The 27336-nt window shown below is 39.4% G+C and overlaps 1 protein-coding gene and 1 pseudogene across 1 annotated transcript in view; both read left to right on the plus strand.

Moving 5' to 3' along the window:
* The first annotated feature begins 387 nt into the window (after nt 1-387).
* On the plus strand, nt 388-1497 carry LOC148853207 (nematode resistance protein-like HSPRO2 pseudogene; annotated as a pseudogene).
* A 96-nt stretch (nt 1498-1593) lies between these two features.
* The window catches only part of NAP7 (non-intrinsic ABC protein 7), a 49536-nt gene continuing 23793 nt past the window's right edge, over nt 1594-27336 (plus strand). The window contains exons 1-4 of the mRNA XM_088946836.1: nt 1594-2095; nt 10756-10806; nt 12912-13133; nt 13907-14029. Coding sequence (XP_088802962.1) covers nt 1595-2095; nt 10756-10806; nt 12912-13133; nt 13907-14029 — 897 coding nt within the window. The 5' untranslated portion in view covers nt 1594. The remainder of the gene's footprint in view (nt 2096-10755; nt 10807-12911; nt 13134-13906; nt 14030-27336) is intronic.

Raw genomic sequence — 27336 nt, forward strand, 5'->3', positions numbered from 1 at the left:
ATAGTGCAACTTTTCCTAACCCACCTCCTCCTCCTCTTCTTTTGAGATGCAATGAATTATTCTTCTGTTGAATAACACATGAAACACCACATCAATAATTCTTGTGGTTGGCTACCGCCTCCTCTTTGTTTCGTTGTTAGCGTCTTAGCAATTTATCTCCTTCTCCCTCATTTGCCTGTTTGGCTTATGAACAATTTGTCCACCTTCCAGGCTTAACAAACTATGGACGTCTAATGAGTTCCCTGGCTACAAGAACGAGTCCATTCTCAAACCAGCTTGCACGAGTGGAGATGCCAACTCGAGTCCCTGGCTACTCACCAAATTAAGATCATTGCCATTCTTTGCAAAGATGACGTAGAGGTTGTCCAAACTTGTGGAACTGCGCCTATGGCGGTTCTCAATTCTTCTAACGATGTTTTGGCTTTGCCATATGGAACCATCCAGGTGGAACACCCATTGTGAGTCACACCAACGAAGCAAGTATGCTTCCTCGCCTTGTGACATGGCAGAAGTCGGAGATGCCAACTCGAGTCCCTGGCTACTCACCAAATTAAGATCATTGCCATTCTTTGCAAAGATGACGTAGAGGTTGTCCAAACTTGTGGAACTGCGCCTATGGCGGTTCTCAATTCTTCTAACGATGTTTTGGCTTTGCCATATGGAACCATCCAGGTGGAACACCCATTGTGAGTCACACCAACGAAGCAAGTATGCTTCCTCGCCTTGTGACATGGCAGAAGTCGGAGGATATTGCTTCCAAGATCTTGTTTTCCACCAAGTGAAAGATGCGGAATTGTCCGTTCACGTTAAGTTGGGCAAGAAAAACCTAGCTGGAAAACCCAAGCTCTAATACAATCTCATCTGTAAACTGTCTAACCTCCATTCCTTGAAGAAAAGCCCATCTGATCGAAGGAATCTCGACAACCACGAGAACCAGACACTTTCACCACTCACCAGATGTTGGAATTGTGGATACAGGTTGGGAGCTTCTTCGACGAATCGAAGAAAGAATCAATGGCTAGGAATTCGGAACAGCAGCAAGCTACTGCTGGTTATACAAGCAAATTTGGAAGCTTCTCACAGAGTAGAAAATCTTTACCTTCTTATAGATTCAGACGGTTTTCTCCGCCTGAAGAACCAACTTGCGGTTAATGCTTTGATAGAATCCGAAGCCTTTTACTTCCGGTCCAAGGCACTGATTGAAATAACTAAATCTTCAAAGTATTTAAAGCAGAGGGTTCCGATAATTTTGGGCATGGAGGTGGATCCGAAAGGAGGGCCAAGGGTTTAGGAAGTGGCAATAAAATTCTTTCATAGTCATGAGAAAGAGGAAAGAGAGAGATTTGTTTGAAGGAGGAATGAGATGAACAATATTTTTATTATATTTTTGATATATTTTTTTAAATTATCCTATTTAAAAAATCATTTTTATTAATAAAAATGCCCCAAAGTTGTTCATATCGACCATAATACCTAATGCAACGTTGAAAATTCAGTTGGAATAACGTGGGGACCGAATCTGCTCCTCACAACTGGCGCCTCACAAATACATCCTGTTTATAAATGAATATTCACGGAAGATTCTCCCAAATGCATGCCGGATGTGCATGTGAGGCGCCTATTTGTGAGGAGCAGATTCCGTACAAAACAAGCATTTTTAAGAAGTTTCTTATATCTGGAATGGACTTCTGGGAGGGAAGACCACCCAATTTCTCTCCTTTTCTTTTTTAGCTGTGCTTCCAGAATTCCAGTAAGAATAATGTCTCTCCTTCATCTTCCTCCTCCTTCCCCTTCTCGTCTCACTTCCTTGAGAAATTCGCCGGCGGAAAATCCTGTTTCATTCTCAGTAATCACTCTTAATTCTCTCCGTGTGTCCTCTCAACGCTGCCGTTTCAACCAGTCCCGTCTAACTCTCACCCCGACCGCGAGCCTTACCGTCGATTCCCATTCCCCGACGACTTCTTCCGGCAGAGGCAGAACGGAGGAAGGAGACTCTCCGAGGGTTCTGCTTGAGGTCAGGGACCTGACTGCTGTCATAGCAGAATCAAAAGCACAAATTCTCAAAGGCGTAAACCTCGTAATCCGCGAGGGAGAGGTAATCAGATTCACAGACCATGGACTATGATGTTAACTGTTCTCACATGCTTATTTACTGCTCATGTCATCAAGAGTTGGTTTTCGCCAATCGAGAGACTATTTTAGCACTACTTCCGCCAAATTCGTGATTTTTTTTGTTTTTTTTTTTGCGAAAAAGTATTGATTTACCACATACATACATATCGATATAGTGGATGGAGAACGATTACATATACTATGGTAGGACAACAAGAAACTTTCCACTAAGTTTGTGTGTTAAATGACAGTAGATAAACTTTCCACCACACAATAGAATATCGGAATTTTTAAGTGGAAAACCCCACGGGCCCACAGGTTTACAAATATTAAGAAAATAATCCTTGACTCACAAGTACAACATTAACATCACCAAGTATAATGTGGATTCAATAAAAACAAATGTTTGGATTTCATCAAGTTGCTATAAATATGAAACTAAGAAAAAGAAAGGGAAAGATAACCAATTTGAACTATAGTGAGATTCTTAACTCTTTGAACAACACTTAATCACATCAAGAATGGGCTTCAAAACATATTCGAGCTTGGCCTTGAATGGAATAGAAACCAACTCTTTCTTCTCTTCTTCACAAAACTCAAAAACCCTATGTTCCCTCTGCTTTTCTTCTCTCTTTCTCACTTCGGTGGTTACGAAATGGAAGCACACAAAATCAAAAAAGGTGGGAGCCTTTTTGGTTTCCACAATACGGCTCCTTTTTGGGAGTATGAAAAGGGGGGGGTGGGCCCCTCATATGGATTGGGCTCACACCCAACAATTCTCCCTCTCCAGCTCATATGGGGCACTTTACCAAACTTCTAACTTCTTTGTAAAATTCAAATTTGTCTATAGGCAAGAACTTTGTTAACATATCTACACCATTCTCATTAGTATGGATTTTTTCAATATTCAACAACTTCATATCCAATACATCTCGAATCCAATGGTTCCTTACATCAATGAGTTTGGATCTTGAGTGAAGAGTTGGATTTTTAGAGAGATGGATAGCACTTTGACTATCACAATAGAGAATATATCTTTCTTGCTTCATGCCTAATTCTTGTAAGAACTACTTTAATCATAGGATCTTCTTACAAGCTTTTGTAGCTACAATGTGTTCTACTTCTATGGTGGACAATGCAACATACATTTGAAGTTTGGATTGCCATGAAATTGCTCTTCTTGCAAAAGTTATTAAATATTCTGAAGTGGACTTTCGGTAGTCAACATCACTAGCCATGTCTGCATTTGTATACCCATCCAACATGACTTTACCATTCATGAAGCATAAGCATATCTGAGAAGTACCTCTAAGATATCTGAGTATCCATTTTACTAATGTCCAATATTCTTTGTCGGGGTTAGATAGAAACCGGCCAACTATACCAACAACATGAGCAATGTCTGGCCTCATGCATACCATAGCATACATTAAACTTCCAACTGTTGATGTGTAAGACACTTTCTTCATTTCTTCTTTATCTTTCTCACTTGTAGGACATTGTTTAGTGTTGAACTTGAAATGACCTACAAGTGGAGTAGTAACTAGTTTTGCATTACTCATGTTGAATCTTTCAAGAACCTTTTCAACATATTTTTCTTGGGATAACCATAACTTCCCATTTTGTGTGTCTCGAGAGATCTTCATACCAATAATTTGTTTAGCCAGTCCCAAAGTCCTTCATTGCAAAAAATTCTAAGCTTCTTTTTCAACCTATCAATCTTGTTAGAATCATGATCAACTATCAACATACCATCAACATAAAGTAAGAGAATAATGAAATCACCATTAGAAAATTTCTTTACAAATACACAATGATTTGAAGTGGTCCTGGTGTACCCATGATCAACCATGAAGGAGTCAAATTTATTGTACCATTGCTTTGGTGCTTGTTTAAACCCATACAAGCTTTTCTTTAATATGCACACAAAATGTTCTTTGCCTTTCTCTTTGAATCCCTCTGGTTGCTCCATACAATTTCCTTCTTCCAAATCACCATAAAGGAAGGTAGTCTTCACATGAAGCTGTTCAATTTCTAAATTTAGACTTGTAGCTAGTCCAAGTACAATTCAAATATAGGAAATTCTCACAACAGGAGAAAATATTTCTTCAAAGTCGACACTTTTTTTTGACTAAAGCCCTTCACAACCAACATTTTCTTGTATTTTAGTTATAAGCTACTCATCAGATTTCTATTTGTAAACCCATTTATTTTTGAGTGCTCTTTTCCCCTTTGGTAATTTCACCAAGTCATGGGTATAATTCTTATGCAAAGATTTTAATTCCTCTTGCATTGCTTTCAGCCACTCATTTTTTTTGCCAAGTGACATATACTCTTGATAAGTCTCTGGCTTTCCTCCACCTGTCAACATCACGTACTCATGTGGAGGATACCTAGGGGAAGATCTTCTCTCTCTGGTGGATTTTCTAGGTTGAACTTGTGGTGAAGAAGCTGGAGTTACTTGTTTATCCTATACTTCCTCTGTATTTTTATTTACAAGAATTTCATCATTAACTACATCATTTTGTTCATTTGGTATAGCTTCCCCGTAATCACTATAAACTGTAGGTAGGAAAATTAGATCCAAGTTAACTAGAACATCAACAGAGGATTTTGGTTTCTCAATTTTCTCTATATCTTCAATTGTTTGATCCTCAAGAAATACAACATTTTTGCTTTTGATCACTTTCTTGTCCACTGGATCCCATAACCTGTACCTAAACTCTTCATGCCCATTAGCCTAAGAAAATGCACTGTTTGGCCTTGTCATCAAGCTTGGATCTTTCATCTCTAGGAATATGAACAAATTCCCTACAACAAAACTCTTTCAAATGACTATATGATATGCCTTTCCCTATCCAAACTCTCTCTGGAGTATCTCCATTCAAAGAGAAAGATTGATAAGGTCAATTACAGTTTTCATAGCCTCACCCCAAAAAGAGTTGGGTAACTTAGCATGAGAGAGCATACATTTGCTACTCCATTGTGTTAAGGAGTCTTAGGTACACTTTTCTCAAGCCTGATACCATGGATTCTACAACATTCTTCAAAAGGACCCCTATATTCATCACCATTATCAGCTCGGATGCACTTTAACTTCACTTTAACTTTTTCCTTGTTTTTCTTTCAACTTTGGCATGAAAATACTTGAAAACATTCAATACTTGATTCTTAGATTTCAAAGCAAAGGTCTACACTTTTTTGGAGTGGTCATCAATGAATGTTACAAAATATAATGCACCACCAAGTGATCTATCTTTCATATGACAAATATTAGTGTGAACTAAATCTAAAACATGATGCCTTTTAGATGGAGGAAATTTATGAAATGCAATTCTACTCTGTTTGCCAATTAAGCAATGTACACAAGTTTTAAGAGGCAAACCTTTCACATCAGGAAGAAGATTTTCTCTAGAAAGTATCTGAAGCCCTTTTTTTCCTCAAATGTCCAAGCCTCCAGTGCTAGAGCTTAATGGATGAATCATGAACTGCATTCACCTCTCTTTTGTTCAACCTTGCATCACATAAATGGTATTGTGCTTCTTTCCCTTTGCCACAATGAGTGAACCCCGACTGAGCTTCCATTTTCCATCATTTAAGGTTCATCATCTAACTTGCTAGTGGAAATAAGATTTAAGCGGACATCAGGAACATGTCTAACATTTTTCAAAAGCAATTTACAACCGGTATTGCTATCTAGACAAATATCTCTCATGCCAACAATCTCGGATGCACCAACATTCCCCATACAACACGTGTCTAAAATCACCTGCAGTATAAGATATGAAAAATTCACCATGGGGAGTAACATGGAAGGAAACATCCGAATCTATAACCCAATCACTGTCTAGGCATGCAAAGTTCACATAGTTATCTTTTTTTTTATCAGTAACACTTTCATTAATTCATCAATAGAAGATTTACAAAAGGAAGACAAATACGCTTATCTTCCAAGAGCAACAAAAAACCTCAAGAAAAGGAAAAAAGAAAGAGAAAAGAAAGAAAACACACTAAAGTTACAGCTTGGCCCACAAAAGTGAATCCCTTTTTGCCCCTTGTTTAGCTAAACCGTCAGTTAGGGAATTAGACGATCTTTTAACCCGACGTATCTTAACTTCCATCTCCCACACCAGCCACTTGAATTTCCTTCTCTCATTATTGTACTTCCATAAGCCATTGTGATCTTTAAGCAGCCACCCTATCATCACGTCTGAATCCCCTTCAATTAAGAGTTTCCTGATGTTCAACTCCTTAGCTTTTTGGACTCTTTCCATAACTGCAAAGATCTCAGCTCTAAGGGAGTCACCAACTCCAATTGGGCCTGAGAACATGGCAGAAATGACCCCATTTCCATCTCTAAAAACACCCCCAATCCTTGATTGTCCCGGATTTCCCCTACTACACCCATCAAAGTTTAGTTTCACGAATCCACTAGGTGGAGGGGTTCAAGCCACACTCATTACTGACTTAGTTTGTGTGCAACTTGCAATTTCACCCCACTTCCTCAACATGTCATCCACGGTGTAATCTGTGAAAAGCTCCAAAGATTTCAGCCACTGTACCGCCCTAATATGAATGATAGCCTTTAGATCTGCTACTCCTCTCCGAGTTTCTGAGAATATCCTGGAGTTTCTTTCTTCCCAAAGTGTCCAACATTCTGCAGCCCTTAGTCCTTTCCGCATTGTCCTTCCCCTTTTTATCCGCCACCTAAAAAAAGAAGGGGAAAAAAGGCCTTGCAAGTCTGATGGGGGTTTCCAGCAACAACCAAATAGGGACAAAGCCCATTCTCAAATTGACCTCGCAAAATGGCAAGACACCAGTAGGTGAAGACCAGTCTCTCCATCCGCTTTACAGAGAACACACCACTGAGGTGACAAACAAGTATTGGGTCTCTTCTTTTGGAGTAAATCACTAGTGTTGATTCTTTCCAGATAGGCTTCCCAACAAAAACTACCAACCCTAGGAGGTATTGCTCTACACCAAACCTCATCAGTAAGAAAAGGAGGGAAGGTAGGACTGGTGGACTGACTTAAGGCTTTGAAGAAAGAAACACAAGTAAAAATGCCATTGGGAGGTGTCCAAATTCTAGAGTCCGCCCTAGTGGGGTCTAAGACAACGTTATCAAGAGTTGCAATAAGGCTCAAAATAGTGTCAAAGTCTGAGTCCCTCAAATCTCTTCTTAGACCCAAGTTCCACCCAATCCTAGAAACGGAAGAGGACGGGGTGGTAAAAGACGAGATTGGCTCATTTTTCAAATTAGAAAGAGCAAACAAAGAAGGAAACCGATCCTTTAGAGGGGCACTCCCCACCCAGGTTTGTTCCCAAAATTTTATGGAGTTACCGGAATTCAAATCATACCTGATATTAGGGGAGAAAACTGGAAGTAGGTCATGAATGGCTTTCCAAGGAGAATTGCCTGTGGTCCTAGCTCTGATTCCAGTGTCGCATCCATTATGCTCCAGCCCATGAATACTTGCCACTATTCTACCCCAAAGCTTCTCCTTCTCCACTGGGAATCTCCACAACCACTTTCCCAACAGAGTCATATTCCTTCTCCTAATATTCCCAAGCCCCAAGCCACCACAAGTCTTACTCCTACAAACTATCTCCCAGCTCACTCTATGATCCCTCTTTTCCTCTCCCGGTTCCCACAGGAAACCTCTCATTAACTTCTCCAATCTATTAGCAACCTTCACTGGGATTTTAAACACCAACAGGAAAAAGATAGGTAAATTAGCAAGCATGGCCTTAATAAGAGTAATTCTCCCACCAAGAGAGAGGTAGTTCTTTTTCCAAGACACCAGTCTTTTTTCGAACCTTTCCACCACCGGGTTCCAAATGCTCTCTCTCATGGGATTATTCCCTAAAGGAAACCCTAAGTAGTTCAAAGGCCAACCCGAGACTTCACACCCCAATACTTCAGCACTCTCCATGATCTCTCCCTCCTCCAAATTCACCCCCACAACACAACTTTTCCCAAGGTTAAGTTTCAAGTTGGATATTTGCTCAAACAGTTGTATCACCCACTTCAAATTCCTAATAAAGCTCACATTACCGCCTTCATAAGACAGAATCGTATCGTCAACAAACTGCAAGTGAGTAAGAGGGGTTTCCGCCCTCTCAACTCTCCAACCTCTAATGAGTCCCCTAGAATCTGCTCTGTGAATCAATTTCCCCAAAACCTCCGCAATTAGAATGAACAAGAAAGGAGAAAGGGGGTCTCCTTGTCTTATATCCCTATTGGCTGGAAAGAAGTCTACCACTGTCCTATTCACTAGCACTGAGTAATGACAATTCCAGACACAACCCATGATCCACTTACACCATCTAGCCCCGAACCTGAATTTAGTCAAAACTTTCCTAAAAAATTCCCAATCCACCAAGTCATAAGCCTTTTCCAAGTCCAACTTACAAACCACTCCCTTCTTCTTATCCCTCTTAAAGTTCTCCACACTCTCATTAGCAATTAAAATCTGATCAGTGATTTGTTTTCCATTCACAAAAGCTCCTTGGTAGTGTGCAACAATATCTGGCAAAACCTTCTTCAGCCTTAAAGGCAACACTTTTGCAATGATCTTATACAAACTATTAACCAAGCTAATTGGCCTAAAATCCTTCGGGTGGGAAGCATCTTTCTTTTTTGGAATTAAGGCTATAAATGTGGAATTCACACCCGGATTGACAATTCATCTTTCAAAATGTCCCAACAGTCCTGATAAAAACCCATAGTGAACCCATCCGACCCCAGGGCTTTTGTTCTATCCATAGAAAATACAGCCTCCTTGATCTCTTCTAAACTAAAGTTTCTAAACTAAAGTTCACATAGTTATCATCACAAACAATAATGACATCACCCTCGGTTGCAATTGCTGTAGTATCTCTTTTTTCTTTATTACCTTCATCTTTTCCTTTGGCTTGTTCTATTTTCTAAATCCTGCATTAATTCTTGTAAATTACAGTGATGACAGATAATATTTTTCTTGGACCTGGATTTTCCTCTAGATTTTGTCATATTTGTTGCGGGGACCTCTACTCTTACTTCTTCCCTATCTTTCTTTCTTTTTTGTCACAAGAGCTTGGGATTCTGAGTAAGTTCCTTGTTCTTTCCTCTTGGACTCTTCATTCAACAAGGCATCTTTGACTGTGTCCATTAGGGGCTGAGTTGCTGATTGAAACCACCAAAGTTTCCTAACTGTCAGACAAGGGACTAAGTAAGAACAAGGCCTAGACTTCATCATCCAGATTCAATTTCATAGTAGTCAATTGATTTATCAAAGCTTGAAAGTCACTCAAATCTTTAGACATATTAGTCCCATCTTTATATCTTAAGTGTGCAATTTTCCTAATAAAGGCAACTTATTTAAACCTGTTTTCCTTTGATACATAGACTTAAATTTTTCCATAAAACATCAGTCATAGTTTCTTGTGCAACATAGTGAAAAATACTATGGTCAATCCATTGTCAGATTTGGCCTACATTTTTCCTATGAATAATTCCCATTCATCACTTGACTTGTCACTTGGCTTTGCTTCATCACCTCTTATGGGTAGGTACAAATTCTTGCAATAAAGAATGTCCTCCATTTTGGGTTTTCAGATGACATAGTTCGATAAGGTCAATTCTATCATAACATGTGAGAATTCCTCCATTTATATCAACACAAACAATTAATTCAAGCTAACCAACTTTGATATCACTATTGGGGAAGATACACTACAATAGCAAAAATGAATGTGAAAAGCAATCCCAGGATAACAAGAAACTTTCCCCTAAGTTTGTGTGTTAAAATGGGTTTGTCAACAACAATGACAACAGATAAACAATTCAGCCAAGTAACAAAAAATACAAATAACAGTCACCACACGATAGAACACCAGAATTTTTATGTGAAAAACCCCAAAATTGGGGAAAAACCACGGGACCTATGCTCCGTAAAAGTCTTCCACTAATTCAGAAATTAATGGGTACAATAGTCCTCTCTAGTTACAACTACAGGTTTATAAACATCAAAAAATAATTCTTGGCTCACAAGTACAACATTGACATCACCAAGTATAAGGTGGATTCGACGAAAACAAATGTTTGGATCTCACCAAGTTGTTGTAAATATGAAACTGAGAAAAAGAAAAGGAGAGACAACCAATCTGAACTGGAGTGAGATTATTGATTCTTTGAACAACACTTAATTACATCAAGAACAGGCTTGAAAACACATCCGAGCTTGGCCTTGAATGGAATAGAATCCAACTCTTTCTTCTCTTCTTCACAAAACTCAAAACCCAGAAAAACCCTTGGTTCCCTCTGTTTTTCTTCTATCTTTCTCACTTCAATGGTTACGAAATGGAAGCACACCGGATCAAAAAAGGTGGGAGCCTTTTTGGCTTCCACAATACGACTCCTTTTTAGGAGCACGAAAAGATGGGGTCGGCCCCTCATATGGGCTGGACCCACACCCAACACCTTTAAATCCAATCTTCCAATACTTATCTCACATATCAACACGTTTTGAGTTGAAACATTTTCATTTGATGTTAGATTTAAATTTTTCAGAAATGAGATATTTCAATTGCTTATTTTGGTTTTCATCGCAGTGGAGACCTTTGCTTTCTTAATTCTAACATTGCTACTATTTTCTTTAGTAGATACATGCAATCATGGGGAAGAATGGTTCAGGGAAGAGCACATTTTCTAAGGTCAGTGTTCTTGTCCTTTTGAGGTTTCTGTTCGTTCTTGTACCCTTGCAGATGGGACTTAATATGCTCAATTGTAAATTAATTGAATATTGATTTCCTTCTAGTTACCTAAGACGGTGTTTGGCATAGTTACATTTAAAGGGCTTATCGTATTAATGTTTAGCATAAGCAACCAAAGATGGTGCTTGTTGATGCCCATGTATGCAAAAATGCCAACACAATGGTTGTGGAGATGACAGTGATTTAAAAGGCGTGCTTGATGCCCATGTATGCAAAAATGCCAACACAACGGTTGTGGTGACGATAGTGATTTAAAAGGCGCGCTAGGTGCATTTTAGGGTAGGCGCCTCGCCCAAGTCCTAGGCACAGCCCATTCAAAAGGCGCACACCTGGTGCGCCTTGCCCCTTTGCCCCAGGTGTGCACCTTTTGAAAATTTGCCGCTTTTTCCCTTTTTTTGAGTTTGGCCGCTAGGCCGGGGGCTTTGCCCTTGGACCCCCGTGCCATGCCTCTCGAGGCCAGCCCAAACAAGTCCATGTTTGGGTCTTAAATTCTTAGATTTCACACAAAAGTAATAATTTTATAGTTTAAATTGCTTTTAAGAAGATATTTTATTAAAATGAATGAATGGACAACTTTACCAAATAGGGGGTTCTTGAAGCTTCGGCAAGAAATCTAAGAATTTAAGACCCTAACATGGACTTGTTTGGGCTTGCCTCGAGAGGCGTGGCACAAAGGCGGCTCATAGAATTAGGAATGTAATATATCACATTAGCTACTTGATGCAATTGAGAAAAAAAAAGAGATTGTGGGTTTTATATGCTTGACAATGTTTGATTTCATTTTTAAATTCTCATTTGAATATGCCTTACATATTATATATATGTATTTTAATTTTAGATAATAGGTTTTTTAAAACATTTATTTTAAAACTTAAGTTAATATTTTTATTAATATTATGTTTTATAATCTTTTGTTTTTTTTTAATTTTTTTGCATTTTTTATTTTATTTTTTGCATTTTTTAAAATTGTGCTTCTTGCCTCAGAAAGGCGTGCGCCTCAGGCACAAAATGGCCCTTGTGCATTTTTTGCACCTTGTGCTTTTAAAACACTGGGTGATGATCAGAAACACCTAGGGGTGTTGCTGCAATATCCCTATGAATTGACACATTACAAAAATGAAAGCAGAACACTTTTCTTAGTTGCCGGGTTCTACTAAATGCTTGAACACTTAACATATGTCTCTACTAAACACTCTTCTGGCAGAAGTGGTGGCTTAATCGGGGGAGGGGGATGTATTGCTAATTATGCTTAATCTTAACTTTAAAATGACCACAATGCCAAATGCCATCAGACGGCTTTTAGCATCCATACTTTTGTTGGCAGTTGCATTTGAATGACTTGTTACACCAGGATTTTAGCATAATCAGGCAAACATTGTGTTTGTTGATCCTCGTTTATGTAAAAATTCCAATGCAAAGGCAGTGAATAGATTTTTCTGCAAGGGGCTATTATCAGAAACACCCTTTGGATGTTTTTATAATTTGGGGTGTTGCCACATTGCCTTCTATATGTGGCACATTAAAATGCTTAAAAATATCTGATTTGTTGTATTCCATTTTTTTAATAGAAAACTAAAGCACTTTTAAGTGCTTAGTCAGCACATGCTCCTTACCAAACATGGTTTTGGCAGAAATATTGCATAATTTCTTTTGGTGGTTGTGTTGGGGAAGGGGGCCCATTGCTGAAACACAATGATAAAAAAATCATTATGCCAAAACCAACTTAGACTATTGGAGGGGAACAGAAATAAAAGAAAGAGGAGATGCTCATCTGCTACTCCCCAGTTTTCCCTGTTCGGTTCTAGAAATACTACTATTTGTAATTTGTAAAGATAGAGGAGGAGGTGCAGGGGACTTACTGAAAAATTTCCCATCTTCTTAGCAGACTGTCAAGTCCAGGGGGAGGGCATTTTAAAATCCATTGGTTTTGCACTTCTATTTGAGTTTCCAGTTGCACCTCCTGACTCCAAACACAACCCAAAGTTATTTTTGCTAGTTTGCACTTCCTTGCCTAAAAGGTGGAGTCTGGTCCATATTTGTTGCAGGTTCTTGTTGGCCATCCAGATTATGAGGTTACTGGAGGCAGTGTTATTTTTAAAGGAGAAAATCTGCTGGACATGGATCCTGAAGAAAGGTCTCTTTCTGGGCTTTTCATGAGCTTCCAATCCCCAATTGAGATCCCAGGTGTAAGCAACATGGACTTTCTGAATATGGCATACAATGCTCGAATGCGAAAACTTGGTCGCAAAGAGCTTGGACCTATTGAGGTATGATCCATTTGTGGCATCTTTTCTTTTTTTTTTTTTATTATTATTTCTAGTAGTGGGTTTTGGTAGTGTTTCTCCAATTTTTGTACTTCACCCTACTGGAAACCTAATATTTGTATCCTTTTATTGAAGCATCATTTTTCATTGATGAATGTTTCAGAGGTATTGATCCTAATGATAGGGGTGCTTTTTTTTTTCTCCCTTTTCCTCTTTTTAATAAGTTGTTTTGTTCAATTCTTTAGTTTGACTGAAAAAACAACAGCTGTTAATTTGGCTAGTCTATTGTAATTTCATTTTGTGGCATTGGATTTTGCTGTTTAGTGCCTAAGGTATGGTATTCTTAACCATATTATGATGATAACAAGGATAAGTAGTTTTCGTTGTCTTGCCTAGGTTATATTCTTTCCGAAAATGATCAAAATGGTTGTGTCCAGTGCATTCCTTTAAATAATTAGAATGACATGGTAAAACTTTGAGTGAAAAAGCCATAGGATTGATTATGATCATCCCTCTTTGCTGATCTTTGGCCTAAGGTGTCCTCAATCCTCTTGGTTGAACACTTCAATCATTGAAAGGCATGACTGCTATGATAACCTATCCTCATTTATATGATGGGCTTGGCCATAGTAGTTTTGAATTTGGTGGGTGGTGATTTGACTAAACTACTCAGGAACATTAACATTTATGTATTCAATTTATTTGCTTTCTATCTTAACAAAATTTGTTCGAATTGATGTATCCTCTTTCTTTAAGACTCCATCTTGTTCTTGCAGTTCTATGAGGTAATAAGTCGCAAGCTTGATGTTGTGAATATGAAGATTGACTTCCTGAACCGAAATGTTAATGAAGGGTTTAGTGGTGGTGAAAGGAAACGCAATGAGATTTTGCAGCTTGCGGTATGAATTTGTATATTTTACTGTTTCATTTTCGTTTCATGTTATGAACTTTTATATAATTTATGGTGTTTGATATTAGGGTACTGAAATTACCATCAGAACAGGACAAGGGCAACCATTAAAAAGGTCCTACATGGATTTGTTAGACCAATTTGATTTGATTGGTTGGTCCTGAAAATCCAATCTATTGGATACTATATAGGTTGTGAATCTATAGGTCTATGAGATGGTTTTGTGGGTGGGGTTGTGTGTCTGTAGGCTCAATTTCACCTAGACATGCTTGGAGTTGATAATCTATGTAGTTTGAAAATTAAACCATTTCCACCTACATAAAATGTGAAAATGGTTTGAAAAATTCCAAACTACATAAAAGGTAGGTTGGCCTTGGACCAGTTAAGTATACTTGTCCTGGCAAGGGTGAGATAATGTCTAGGTGGAAATGGAGCTGAATTCCATACCTCCCTAGTTCCATGGAATTTAAATGAATACTGAGCCCATCAAATGTTGAATTCAGGAAAAATGTGGAATAAGGAGGCCTGAATTTCTCAATTTCACACTATCTAACTAGCAAAATTCTAGAACCTTGTGGAAGGGAGAGCAGCATAGCAGAATCTGCAAAACTTGTGGAAGACAGTTTTAGGCTTTTACTAGATACATCCAACACCATGCCTAAATGTCACCAAGGAGCTGTTTGATAATAGCTGAAGTCGATGAACGAAAAGACTTATTGCTTTAAGTGAATAAGATTTTAAGGAGGTTATGAACTCCTTAAGAGCTGAAGCTAGAGTTGCGTTGATTATTTTACCCTTGAATATTTTATTATTTAATTATGTTGTCCACTAAAAGATAATACAATAAGTCATTCAATTCAGCAACTTCAGCCATATTATTTCTTGTGTGGAGCACCTGGGGGATTAACAACCCTCACACTGTCCGTTTCCTTAGGAAACATATCAGAAATATGAACCCAGCGATAATTTTCCTCTCGGAAACTAAACTAACCTATAAGAAATCCAATTGTGTAGCCCTTAAATTAGGTTATACAAAATCATGCTATGTTCCTGCAAAGGGGAGATTGGGGGGACTATTTTGTTGTTGGAAAACAGATCTATCAATTAAAGCATTGACTCGTCTGGTAGATGGATTAAACTACAAATTCAACACTCCCCTACCGATCCAGCATGGGCTATTTGCTTTTGTTATGGTCATCATGAAAAACATGAAGGGCTAAAATTTGGAAAGAACTAGATGAATCTGTGAGAATCCATAATGAATGGCTTTTAATTGGTGATTTAAATGACTTAGTGGACTCAGAGGATTACTGTGGTCATAAGAAAGGTGCCCTCAGACTTCTAAACTGCTTAACTCACTGGTCATGAATCACTCTCTTCTAGAAGTACCCTCTATAGGCTCCCAGTACACATGGTCTAATCACAAAGGGGGAAGAAAGAAGGTTAAAGAAAAACTGGATAGAGGCCTGGCATCTCTGGGGTGGTTCAGCTATTTCCCTGAAGCCCAAATAACCGCTATGCCAACCTTATTCTCTGACCATACCCTCTTAATTCTAAATACCAACCCCAACAAAAACACAGGCCCTAAATAATTCCACTTCTTACCTATTTGGGCAGATGAGAGTGGATGTAGAGAGATCATTAAGGAACAATGGAATGCTAACCGTGAATCCTCTATCCCAATGAAGCTGAGAAAATGCAAGAACTCAATCAAAACCTGGAACACGAGAGATCGAGAAAATCCAAGACAAGTTATACAGATTGAAGAAGAAATCAGGAAATTGGAAGAGGAGGGAACTAATGAAGCCAATAGGAAAAAAGAACTTCTGAGAAGGGGATATGAAAGATGGTTGCTGAGAGAAGAGGTACCTTGGAAATTTAAATCTAGGGAGCTATGGTTACGGGAGGGTGACTGAAACACTAAATATTTTATCAAATCCCCAAATTCAATAGAAGGAGAAACTCCCTAGAATTTTTGAAATCAGAGGAAGGAGAGTTAATGAAGGTTGAGGAAATGGCTGAGGCTTTCAAGAGACAACTCAAGAATGTTAGTGATTTCCCTTATGCAGGGGATGTAGAAATAGAAGGGCTAGTGTACTCCAAACTGTCTGATGAGGAATCCAGCTCACTACTTATTCCACCAACAGAGGAGGAGATTGAATTAATAGTGAAGTCTACAACAGAGAAGGAGATTGAATTAATAGTGAAGTCTACGATAACCCACTCAACCCCTGGACCTGACAGATTTCCCCCATTTTTTTTTATCAGAAATTTTGGCCCCTTGTGAAACATGATGTGTAAACTAGTCAGGGAATTTTTTGAATCTGGAAGCTTCTCTGAAGAGATCAATTCTACAAACCTGGTGTTTATCCCAAAAGTTAAACTAACCAAAAAGATCACCCAATTCTGGCCCATCAGTGTCTGTAATGTAATTTACAGAATCCTAGCAAAATGCCTAGTGATGAGAATGTAGAACTTATTGGATAAGTTGGTAGCCTCAAATCAATCAGCTTTTATCAAAGGCAGACAATGCACAGATAATGTAATCATTGCCAATGAAATCACAAATAAGATGAGAAAAATGAAAAAGGGCAAGGGATGGCTGCTGATACAAATGGACATTTCTAATGCTTATGAAAGAATGAGGAAAGATTTTATTATTGAAGTCTTGAGGGAGATGGGGTTCCCAGATAAGTGGTGCAAAATGATAAATTGGTGTATATGAACCCCCAAATTTTCAATCAAAATTAATGGAACACAAAAAGAATTCTTCAGTTTGGAAAATGGAATTAGACAAGGGGATCCCCTATTGCCATACCTATTTATTCTGGGAATGCAAATCTTGTCCTGCTTGTTTCATAAAGCTGAAATGGAGAATGGCCTCAACGGATTCAAGCTTTGTAGAAGGGGAACTCCAATATCACACCCACTATTTGCAGGCGACTGTCTAGTAATGTGTCAAGCAGTCCCCAAGCAAATAAAAAAGATCCAATATATTTTCAAAAAAAATTGAGGAGCTCTCGGGGCAGAAAATAACTTACTCTAAATCAGGGGTGTTTTCAGAAAGGGCATCCATAGGAGTAACAAGAAGTTGCTGCTTAAACTCCTAAAGTGTGAGGAAAAATACCTAGGGGCTAGCCTATTCAACTCCAGTTCCTTGAGGCAACAAAAGAAAAATGGAAGATGTTTATGGAGAATAACAAGAGAAGCCTTGGTATGGACCATTTGGGAAAAGAGAAACCAAAGAATCTTCCATGAAAAGAGTAGATCAGTGGAGGAAGTGATTGAATCCATAAGGATCAGATCTGCACACAGGTTGTGCCAGGCCCAACACGATGGTCTGGGCCGTGTTGGGCCTAGGGTTCCAGGTCCACAGGCCGGCACGACAAAGCATGATGGTACACAAGCCGGTTTGGGCCGTACTGTGCGTGCTGTGCCAACACGGCCCAACCTGCAGGCCCATAGCTATATAGGGTTTGTTTTTTTACAGAAATACCCCCAATAGCTACAAACAACTATATAGGGGATATTTATGTATTTTGGTTTTGGGGGGAGAAAGAATGACACAAATGCCCCTAACAGCTAGTTTGGGGGGCATTTTGGGTAAAGTGATAAAAAATTTACAATGACTAAAATACCCCTCCCAATAGTTGTATGGCATTTTTTCAAATTATTGTAAATTTTGTTTTAATTTTATTTAATTTATTCGATATTTTTTAATAACAATTTTTTATTTTCAATTTGTAACTATATTGTATTTTTTATATTTTATTAATTTGTTCCACTTTCCAATATTCATATTTCATTCATCCAACCATTGTTTGCTTTGTATCATTCAAATTTAAATGAAATAAAATTCCTATTTTTCTTCTAATTTGCTATTCACTTCTTATTTGGTTAAGTTTTTTTTTTTTTTTCATTTCTTTGTTAGATTTCTTATTTTTTCAAATAGTTCCCAAAGGAAAGTTAAATATTTTAGTTTTACTTAGCAAAGAAAAAAATAAAAAATGTAAAAAAAAATAGTCTGGCTCTGTTCGGCCCATGCCAAAGCCCATCCTATGGCCCAGATCGGCTCGGCTTGCAGCCCACCCAGCCTAGGCCTATAGCGTGGCATGACACGACATGGGTCCGCATGGGCTTGGGCTGTGGGCCAACCCCCCAAATTATCCATGGGGAGGGTGGCATGACTCAGGACGGCCTGTGGGCCAGCATGACATGGATTGCACTTTGCACAGGCCCGTTTTACACCTCCAAAGTTGTACAAGCAGATATACACAGAGCAGTAGTGATAATGGAATGGAAACCTCTAAGGCCAAACAAACTGAAACTAAATTATGATGGGAGCTCCTTTAGTAATCCGGGGAGGGCGGGTCTAGGGGGAGTCTTCAGAAACCATCAAGGTGTAGTAGTGGCCTTATTCTCTAGGCCAATTGGAGTTGGATATTCGGTTAAGGCTGAGATAATGTCTCTTTTACAAGGACTAAGACTGGCAACACAGCTGGTTGTTAGAGAGCTTGAAGTGGAATCAGACTCCTTATTGGTTATTTCAAATCAATTCAGATCCTTGGAAATATAAAATTGCCTTTAGGGAAATTGACTTCCTCGCAAAAATTGTAACACTAGCTTTGGATGGGTAAAAAGAACAGCAAATGGGCTGGCAGATGTCCTAGCAAAACAGGGACAAATCCTCTTTATTTTGGGAAATGTTGTAATCTGTAATAGTAAAAAGGGGGCGATGGTAAAATTAGGGTGGCCAACCTGGTTTTTGCTATAACACCTAGGGGGAAGAATAGCTTTTTTGATGAACAAGAATAATAGGGAGAATCATTGTTCGAATAGGCATTGAGAAGGAAATCTAGGGTTACAAGTGGTGTGTGACTCCAAACCAGCATCAACCTTTGTTCGTTCTTCGCTTAAGAAGGGGAAAAATTTCTTTCGATTGGGAGATATCCAAGCCAGCACCGACCCCTGTTCATTCGAGCATGAAAAGAGAAGCTAAGATATCCAAATACAGATACCTATAAACATTAATGCAGAAAGCAGATACCTATAAACCATGGTAGTCTCTCTTCACAATCCTTGGAGTTGCTAGGTCGATGATCATGGAAAGGAGATTTGCGGCAGTTGGATCAAAATCCTTTGTAATAGAATGACGCCTCAACCATGAAGACGATTTCGCATTAATGGAAAGAGGTAAGGGAGCTTGGACACAAATAGTCCTGTCTCAAGAGGACGTTCTTTGGACCAGAACTTACACTTAGGAGGCTTTGGAAAACAAGTGAAGACAGTTAGCAGACCACAAGAGAGTTAACAAAGGAAGAATCCTGTGCCTACAACTTAAAGAAAATAAATGGGGGAGATTCGTTCGTCTTAGTAGATGGGAAAAATTAGACAAGGTAAGGAACATTTGTATCCCAGAAGAGCCAGCCACCGGAGGTTGGAAATCTTTCATCCAACTATTGGAGTGCTTTTTTCCTCCCAAAGTGAACCCCCGTCTTGAATACCTTTTGCTTGACCTCTTCCCCTCATTGGAAACCAAAAGTAGGATAATTAAAACTCGGGGTTTTGTGTTCCTATGACATTCCATTCAGAAACTAGAAGCTGGCCTTTGTGTATTCAAAATCACCCTCGTTGAGTTGGAAAGAAGTTGAGTTAGGGTTTTTTGCGAACCTACACTCAAAACCCTATTGAAACTACGCCCTTTTGAAAAGAAAAACAAAGCAATGGGTTTTGCCCCTACGGAAGACCTAGTCTTATCCTGGATTAAGATTAAATCAATCTTTGTCTTTGGTGATTGGGTTCAAATCGGATGTTGGTGATCAAAGATAAATTGGCGTAGTACGGAAACAAAACACGTTGAGAAAAGCTTCAAAGAAAAGAGCAAAAGTCGAACTACCGGGAAGAAGAATTCTTCACTGATTAATTAAGAGAAAATTCAATATAAAAAAATGTCTTAGCCTTCCCTAACCACTCTTTATATAGGCATACACCCTTATAGCTCCTAAAAGAAAGTTTCCTAATCTATGAAAACACTCCATAATAGAATCCTATTAAAACTCCTCAAAAATAAAGTCTTAATTGAGCAATCCTAATCTAAGAAAACACACTATAATAGAATCCTACTAAAGCTCTTCAAAACGAAAGTCCTAATTGAATACAAATTTGAAATCTCGCTATAACACTAACTTGGTAATTACGAACTAAGATAGAAACTTTGCGATGGCGCCAACTTGGTAAAAATGAACTAAGATAGAAATTTTGTGATGATGCTATATTGGTAAATCTTTACTAAGTTGGGTTGGTGGTGCCAACTCTGCTTCTTATTTGTCTTGGAATGGTCCCAACTTGCATAGAACTTATTAGCTTCCTTTTGTGCTGCATCATCCTCTCCATACATGTATTAAGAGGGGTCTTCGAAAACCAACTCTGCTTCTTAGTTGTCAGTTGTTTATGTTTATGTATTCAGGTTTAGTGCCATAAGGGTACTGTTGTAATTTCCTCTTTGATTTCATTGTTCGGCTGTACTAGTATAAATAATAATAGATCATTCTTTCGCCCCCTAAGTTCAATAGGGGCTTTCAGTCCTCTCAGCACTCCTCTCCTCTCTCCCTCTCTTCTCTCCTCTTGTCTCTCACTTGCTCTCGCTCTTGCTCAACATGGTATCAGAGCAAGTCGTCCATGCTTGAAGGGTGGTGTCAAGCAAACAGTAGCAGATAGTCCTTTCATCTCCCAAGGCTGTATCCATCGAACTGCTAATCAGTTGTATTCAGTTCGACCCAGAAGTTGTAGACACTTTTCATCTTCCAGCCCAGAAGTGGTATTCATTGTCGATTCGACTGTAGAGAGGCTATCATCTGAGGTTCGTAGAGGGAGTTTTTTGGCTTACAGAGAGGCTATCATCTGAAGTTAAAAGAGGTACTGTTCATTTATTGTTCGGCTGCCCTACGGATTGGTTGTTTATTGATTGACTATTCAGCCGATTGATGGACTATTGAGGGACTGTGTTTTTTTAACAAAGTAGTTGTATTCAACTTTGTTTTGTAGTCCTTTACCCCTTCGATGGACTGTTGATGTCCTAAAACAGATTTTTGTATTGATCTCAGTCATTGACTGTTCGGCTACCAGACCTGCCGATTAGGAGTGTGGTGATCTTCACCTGTTTTTTCTATTCTGTTGGAGGGTCATATGACATCTATACAACTGTAGGTCATACAGACCTGATTGTGTACTGCAACTGCAGTGTTCTCTTCTTGGATTCCTACAAGACCGTAGGTTATACAGACCTGTTCCATAGGTCAGAAGGACCTGTTTCTATAATAGCTGTGTACGGAAGTACTCCTTTGGTTGTTTTTTTTTAAACCAGGAATCATGAGTAGTGAAGATTCAACCTCATCTGGAGTTTCCTCAATGCCGAATGGAATGGGTGGGGGTGACCTATCCCTTCCTATGGCTGTTGTCCCTCTTGATGGTTTAAATTACCTAGAGTGGTCAAGAGGGATCAAGTTATACATCACTGCAAGAGGGAAGATAGGCTACATTAATGGGAGGATAAAAGAACCATCCTCCAGGAGTGCTGAATATGATAGATGGAATCAGGAGAACAGTATTGTTATGTCCTGGCTCTTGGTTTCCATGCAACCTCAAATCAGGAAGGATTTCATGTGGGCTGAAACTGCGAATGAAATATGGGAACAAGCAAAGTCTACATATTCAGAATTGAGACACTATGCCAAAATTTATCAACTGCAGGCAGCATCTTCTACTTGTAGACAGGGGGAGAGGTGTTTATCGGTCTTTTACTCTGACTTAACATCTGCCTGGAAGGAGTTGGATCACTACCAGAGTGTGGATTGGAAGTGTGATGAGGATGCTAAGAAGTACAAACAGATTGTCTCCCAGCAAAGGGTGTTTGCATTCTTACATGGTCTGAATCCTATGTATGAATCTATCAGAGTTCAAATTCTCAGCTCTAAGGATCTCCTTTCTGTTCAGGAAGTCTATGCTCTTGTACAATCAGAAGAAAGTAGGAGAAATTTGATGAACAACCCTGGTGGGGATGCTGTTGTGTTAGTTGCAAAAGGGGGTGTATCTACTAGTGGGGGATCTTCTTCCCGGAAAGGAGATCTCCAGAAAAAAACAGAAGATAAGGAAAAATTGTGGTGCACTCATTGCCAGAAACCCCGACACACCAAAGATACCTGTTCGGATCTTCATGGAAAACCAAAATGGTCTCAAGATTTGACTAAGAAGCATAGTTCAGAGGTGAATAAGAAGTACGGGCAGCAAAATACAAAGAAACATCACATGGCCAACATGGCTACCCGGGAGCATTAGCCTACCATTTCTACTGTGACTCAGACACATCTCACTGGACTTGACCCGAGGGAGGACATTATGAATTCCTTCCATGACCATTTAGAGCTCTATGGTAGAGCAATTCGTCAGATGGATACTCCTCCTTCAACCTCATTTGCATCTACGTCAGGTAACCCTGCCACTGCCTTTCATGTTGCTTCTCACACCCGTGACTCTCCATGGGTCATTGATTCTGGAGCATCAAAACATATGACTGGTACGTCCTCTTACTTTCAAACCTATCACCCTCTTTCTGGAAGAGACAAGGTGTGACTAGCCGATGGATCATACTCTTCCATAGCTGGTCAAGGAACTATCTCTCTTCCTCTTGGCCTTACCCTCTCTGATGTTCTTCATGTTCCAAACTTTTCCATTAATTTGTTCTCTGTTAGTAGTGTTACTAATTCCTTGAATTGCTCAGTGACTTTTTTCCTTTCTCATTGTGTGATTCAGGATCTAGCCTCAGGGAGGACGATTGGTAGGGGTCGTATGGCTGATGGACTTTACATGCTGGAGAATAAGGCTGGTCTTCATGTTACAGAGTCTATGAGTCAGTCCTGTAAGAAAAAAGTCTATTTATGGCATTGTTGTCTTGGTCATGTGTTTTTTGAGTCTTTGAAAGTTGTATTCCCAGAACTGTTTAAGTCAATGTCTGTCTCTGACTTTTCTTGTCAAACGTGTTAGTTGAGTAAACATTGTAGAACTCATTTTCTTCAAAGGCATAGTAAATCTGAATCTCCATTTCACATTGTTCATTCTGATGTGTGGGGCTCTGTTACTTTACCATCTGAGAGTGGCTACAAGTATTTCATTACCCTCATTGATGATTATTCTAGATTTATGTGGGTATACCCCATGCGAACCAAGGAAGAAGTACCAAAAATCATTCAAGATTTCCAGCGGATGGTCTTCACTCAATTTCAAACTGAAATCCAAATTTTCCAATCAGATAATGCAAAAGAATTTTTTCATAGTGACCTCACGGAATTTTTTGCTTCGCATGGTTCCCTTCACCGTAGCTCTTGTGCCCGCACACCACAACAAAATGGTGTGGCCGAACGGAAGAACCGACATCTCCTTGAAGTGGCTCGAGGTCTACTACTTCATATGAATGTTCCCAAACGGTTTTGACTTGAAGCTGTTCTTTGTTCCACTTACCTTATAAACTGTATGCCCTCTCGTCGGTTAGAGTACAAAGCCCCACATCAGCTTCTCTTTCCTAAGGCTCCCCTTCTTTCTATTCCTCCTCGTGTCTTTGGTTGTCGGTGTTTTGTCCAAAATCTGTCTCCCACCCGTGGGAAATTGGACTCTCGTGCTATACCTTGCATATTTCTTGGTTACTCCTTCACTCAAAAGGGCTACCGTGTTTTTGATCATGTTTCTCATAAATTCTATGTCTCCATGGATGTTTCTTTCTTTGAAGATGAACCCTTCTATCCTGTTTCTCCTCAGGGGGAGTGTAAACATGAGGAGAAACTAGTTCAGCTTCTCTCTCTCCCTGATCCTCCACCTTTTCGTGTTTTTTCTCGTCGTCGCAAAGGCCAGCCAAATCCAAGAGCTGTAGAGAATCCGGAAGCTGTAACTCCAGTGCCACCAGACTCCTCGAGGGAGGATCATTCTCACTCAGGTATTTTAGCTCCCAATGATGTCCTTGAATCTATTGAAAATGATTCCTCTACTACTAATGATCTTGACCGTCCTATTGCTCACAGGAAGGGTGTTAGATTGTGCACCACAAAACATCCCATTTCCAACTTTGTCTCCTATGAGAATACTTCACCCTCATTCCGTGCCTTCCTTACCTTTATTGACAGTGTCCCTATCCCTAAAAATGTGGCAGAAGCTCTTTCAGTTCTTGAATGGACAAATGCCATGAGGGAAGAAGTTAATGCCCTTCACAAAAATGGCACATGGGAACTTGTTGATCTTCCCAAGGGAAAGGTTCCAGTTGGATGTAAATGGGTGTTCACAGTCAAGCATAAGGCTGATGGAACAGTGGAAAGGTATAAAGCTCGCTTAGTGGCAAAGGGATTCATTCAAGTGTATGGAGTTGATTATGTTGAAACTTTTGCCCTCGTCGCCAAGATGAATTCCATTAGAATCCTTTTCTCTCTTGCAGCCAATCTGGACTGGGTTTTACACCAACTGGACATCAAGAATGCATTCTTGAATGGTGACCTTGAAGAGGAAATGTACATGATTAAACCTTTTGGGTTTCTAGCCCAAGGCAATGAAAAGAAAGTGTGCAAGTTGAAGAAGTCCTTATACGGGCTGAAACAATCACCAAGAGCTTGGTTCAGTAGATTCCATGTGGCAGTTCAGCAGAAAGGATACAAGCAATGTCAATCAGATCACACACTGTTCGTGAAAAAAGGAGAAGGTAAAATTGCTGCTCTAATTGTTTATGTGGATGACATAATTGTTACTGGTGATTGGGAGGATGAAATTCAGAAATTGAAACTTTTCCCTGCAACTCAGTTTGAAGTGAAGGATCTAGGACTCGCCAGATACTTCCTTGGAATTGAAGTTGCCCGATCAAAGAAGGGTATCTTCATTTCTCAAAGGAAATACGTCCTAGATTTACTTCAGGACACTAGAAAGATGGGGGTGAAGCCAGTTGACTCTCCCATTGACCCCAACCATAAATTAGGTGACAACAGTGGTGAATCACTTGAGGATGTGAAACAGTTTCAGAGGCTTGTAGGGAGATTGTTATACCTTTCTATGACTCGCCCAAACATTGCATATGCTGTTGGTGTTCTCAGTCAATTCATGCATGCTCCTAGGTCTTCTCATCTTGAAGCAGCAGAGAGAATCCTCCGATATTTGAAGAAGTATCTGGGTACTGGTTTGTTGTTTCAAAAGCACAGACATTTGAAAGTTGAAATTTATACAAATGCAGATTGGGCTGGATCCCAAAGTGACAGAAAGTCTACTAGTGGCTACTGCACATTTATAGGAGGGAACCTTGTTACATGGAGAAGTAAAAAGCAAAATGTGGTAGCTAGATCTAGTGCTGAAGCTGAATATCGTGCTATGGCCCACGGGGTTGCTGAAGGCATGTGGATAAAGAATTTGTTGGGGGAGTTGGGTTTCCCAGTGACCAAACCTATATCTCTATTTTGTGATAACAAAGCAGCTATAAGCATTGCTGCCAATCCGGTGCTACATGATAGAACAAAACACATCGAAGTTGACAAGCATTTTATCAGAGATAAAGTTATCACAGGCGAAGTGTGTACCCCCTATGTCACTTTTGAGAACCAGCTTGCAGACATCTTTACAAAGGGTTTAAACCTTTCCAGACATCATGATCTTTGTGACAAGTTGGGCTTTCAGTCCTCTCGGCACTCCTCTCCTCTCTCCCTCTCTTCTCTCCTCTTGTCTCTCACTTGCTCAACAGTAAATATTTACTAAGTTGGGTTGGTGGTGTCAACTCTGCTTCTTATTTGTCTTGGAATGGTCCCAACTTGCATAGAACTTATTAGCTTCCTTTTGTGTTGCATCATCCTCTCCGTACATGTATTAAGAGGGTTCTTCGGAAACCAACTTTGTAAATGTTTACTAAGTTGGTCCGAATCCCATACTGCATCATCCTCCCTGGGTTGGAGAGAATTCGTCCTCAGATTCATGCTACTATGTGAGAATCCTCCAACATTATGTGTTGTGCTTCATTTATGCTTCTCTGTGTCCCACTTTCTAAGAGACAACTAGTGGTGTAACCCTCCAATACGAATTGGAATGTCTTCATTACCTCTCTTTACTTTTGAAACACAATTGTTGATCTTCAAATAATTTAGTTCTCCTTTAATGACCATTCTGAACTTTGCAAAAATGATTGCCAATATGGATCTTCTTGTAGGAGCCATAAGGGTGTACCTATATAGAGCAACTAGGGGAAGGCTAAGACAGTTTTTTATATTGAATTTTCTCTTAAGAATTCAGTGAAGAATTCTTCTTCATGGTAGTTCGACTTATGCTCTTTTCTTTGAACCTTTTTTCAACGTGTTTCATTTCCGTACTGTACCATTTGGTATCAGAGCTCATGTTTGACCCTTCTTTGAATTATGGCTCCTAAGAAGAAACAAGTAGTTCACATCATGGAGTTGGATCCCAACAACGCGAAGTTGAGAAGACAAGTCATTACACTTGCTGAAGAGTTGAAACCACTACAAGGGGACACCGACTCCGATGCAAGTGTCTCCACTCGTTCCTTTCCATCATCAAGACAAGCATCCAAGACAGTTATAGTTGTAGGTGGTGACCAGAAACAGTGGAAAACGGGTTTCAATATCGAGATCCCAAAGTTTCATAAAGGTTTCTCTACTCGGCAAGCAACCAAACCGGTTGTAGTTGCAAGTAGTGAGCAGAAACGATGGGAAACAGATCTCAAGTTTGAGTTCCCGGAGTTTAATGGAAGTATATCTTCAAATGAATTCATGGATTGGAGTTCCATGGAGGAGTTATTAGTTTTAGAGTCAGAAGGTAAAATCAAATCTTATTACTTTGTTGATTGCTTTAATATTGTTGAGGATTGTTACGAGAATCTTGCGTGGCCATTCTCGTCAACAACATCTATTGAAGAACATGTTGATTGGAGCAAACCTCCAATCTATGATGAAGAACCCATTGCTCAAGAAGAATATGTTATCCTTCATCATGATTTTCAAGAAGATGAAGACAATATTTATCATTCTGGAGGCTTTGATAGCATTGTCTTCATACAAGTCTATGAGGATCCATATTGGCAATCATTTTTGCTAAGTTCAGAATGGTCAGTAAAGGGAGAACTAATTTATTTGAAGATCAGCAACTATGATTCAAAAGTTAAGAGATGTAATGAAGATATTCCAATTCGTATTGGAGGGTTACACCACTAGTTGTCTATTAGAAAGTTGGAAGCAGGGAAGCACAAACGATGCACAATATGTAATGTTGGAG

This window comes from Nelumbo lutea, chromosome 5 (genome assembly GCF_056320005.1).
Source record: "Nelumbo lutea isolate HS-2025 chromosome 5, American lotus-T2T, whole genome shotgun sequence".
In the NCBI taxonomy this organism is placed as follows: Eukaryota; Viridiplantae; Streptophyta; class Magnoliopsida; order Proteales; family Nelumbonaceae; genus Nelumbo; species Nelumbo lutea.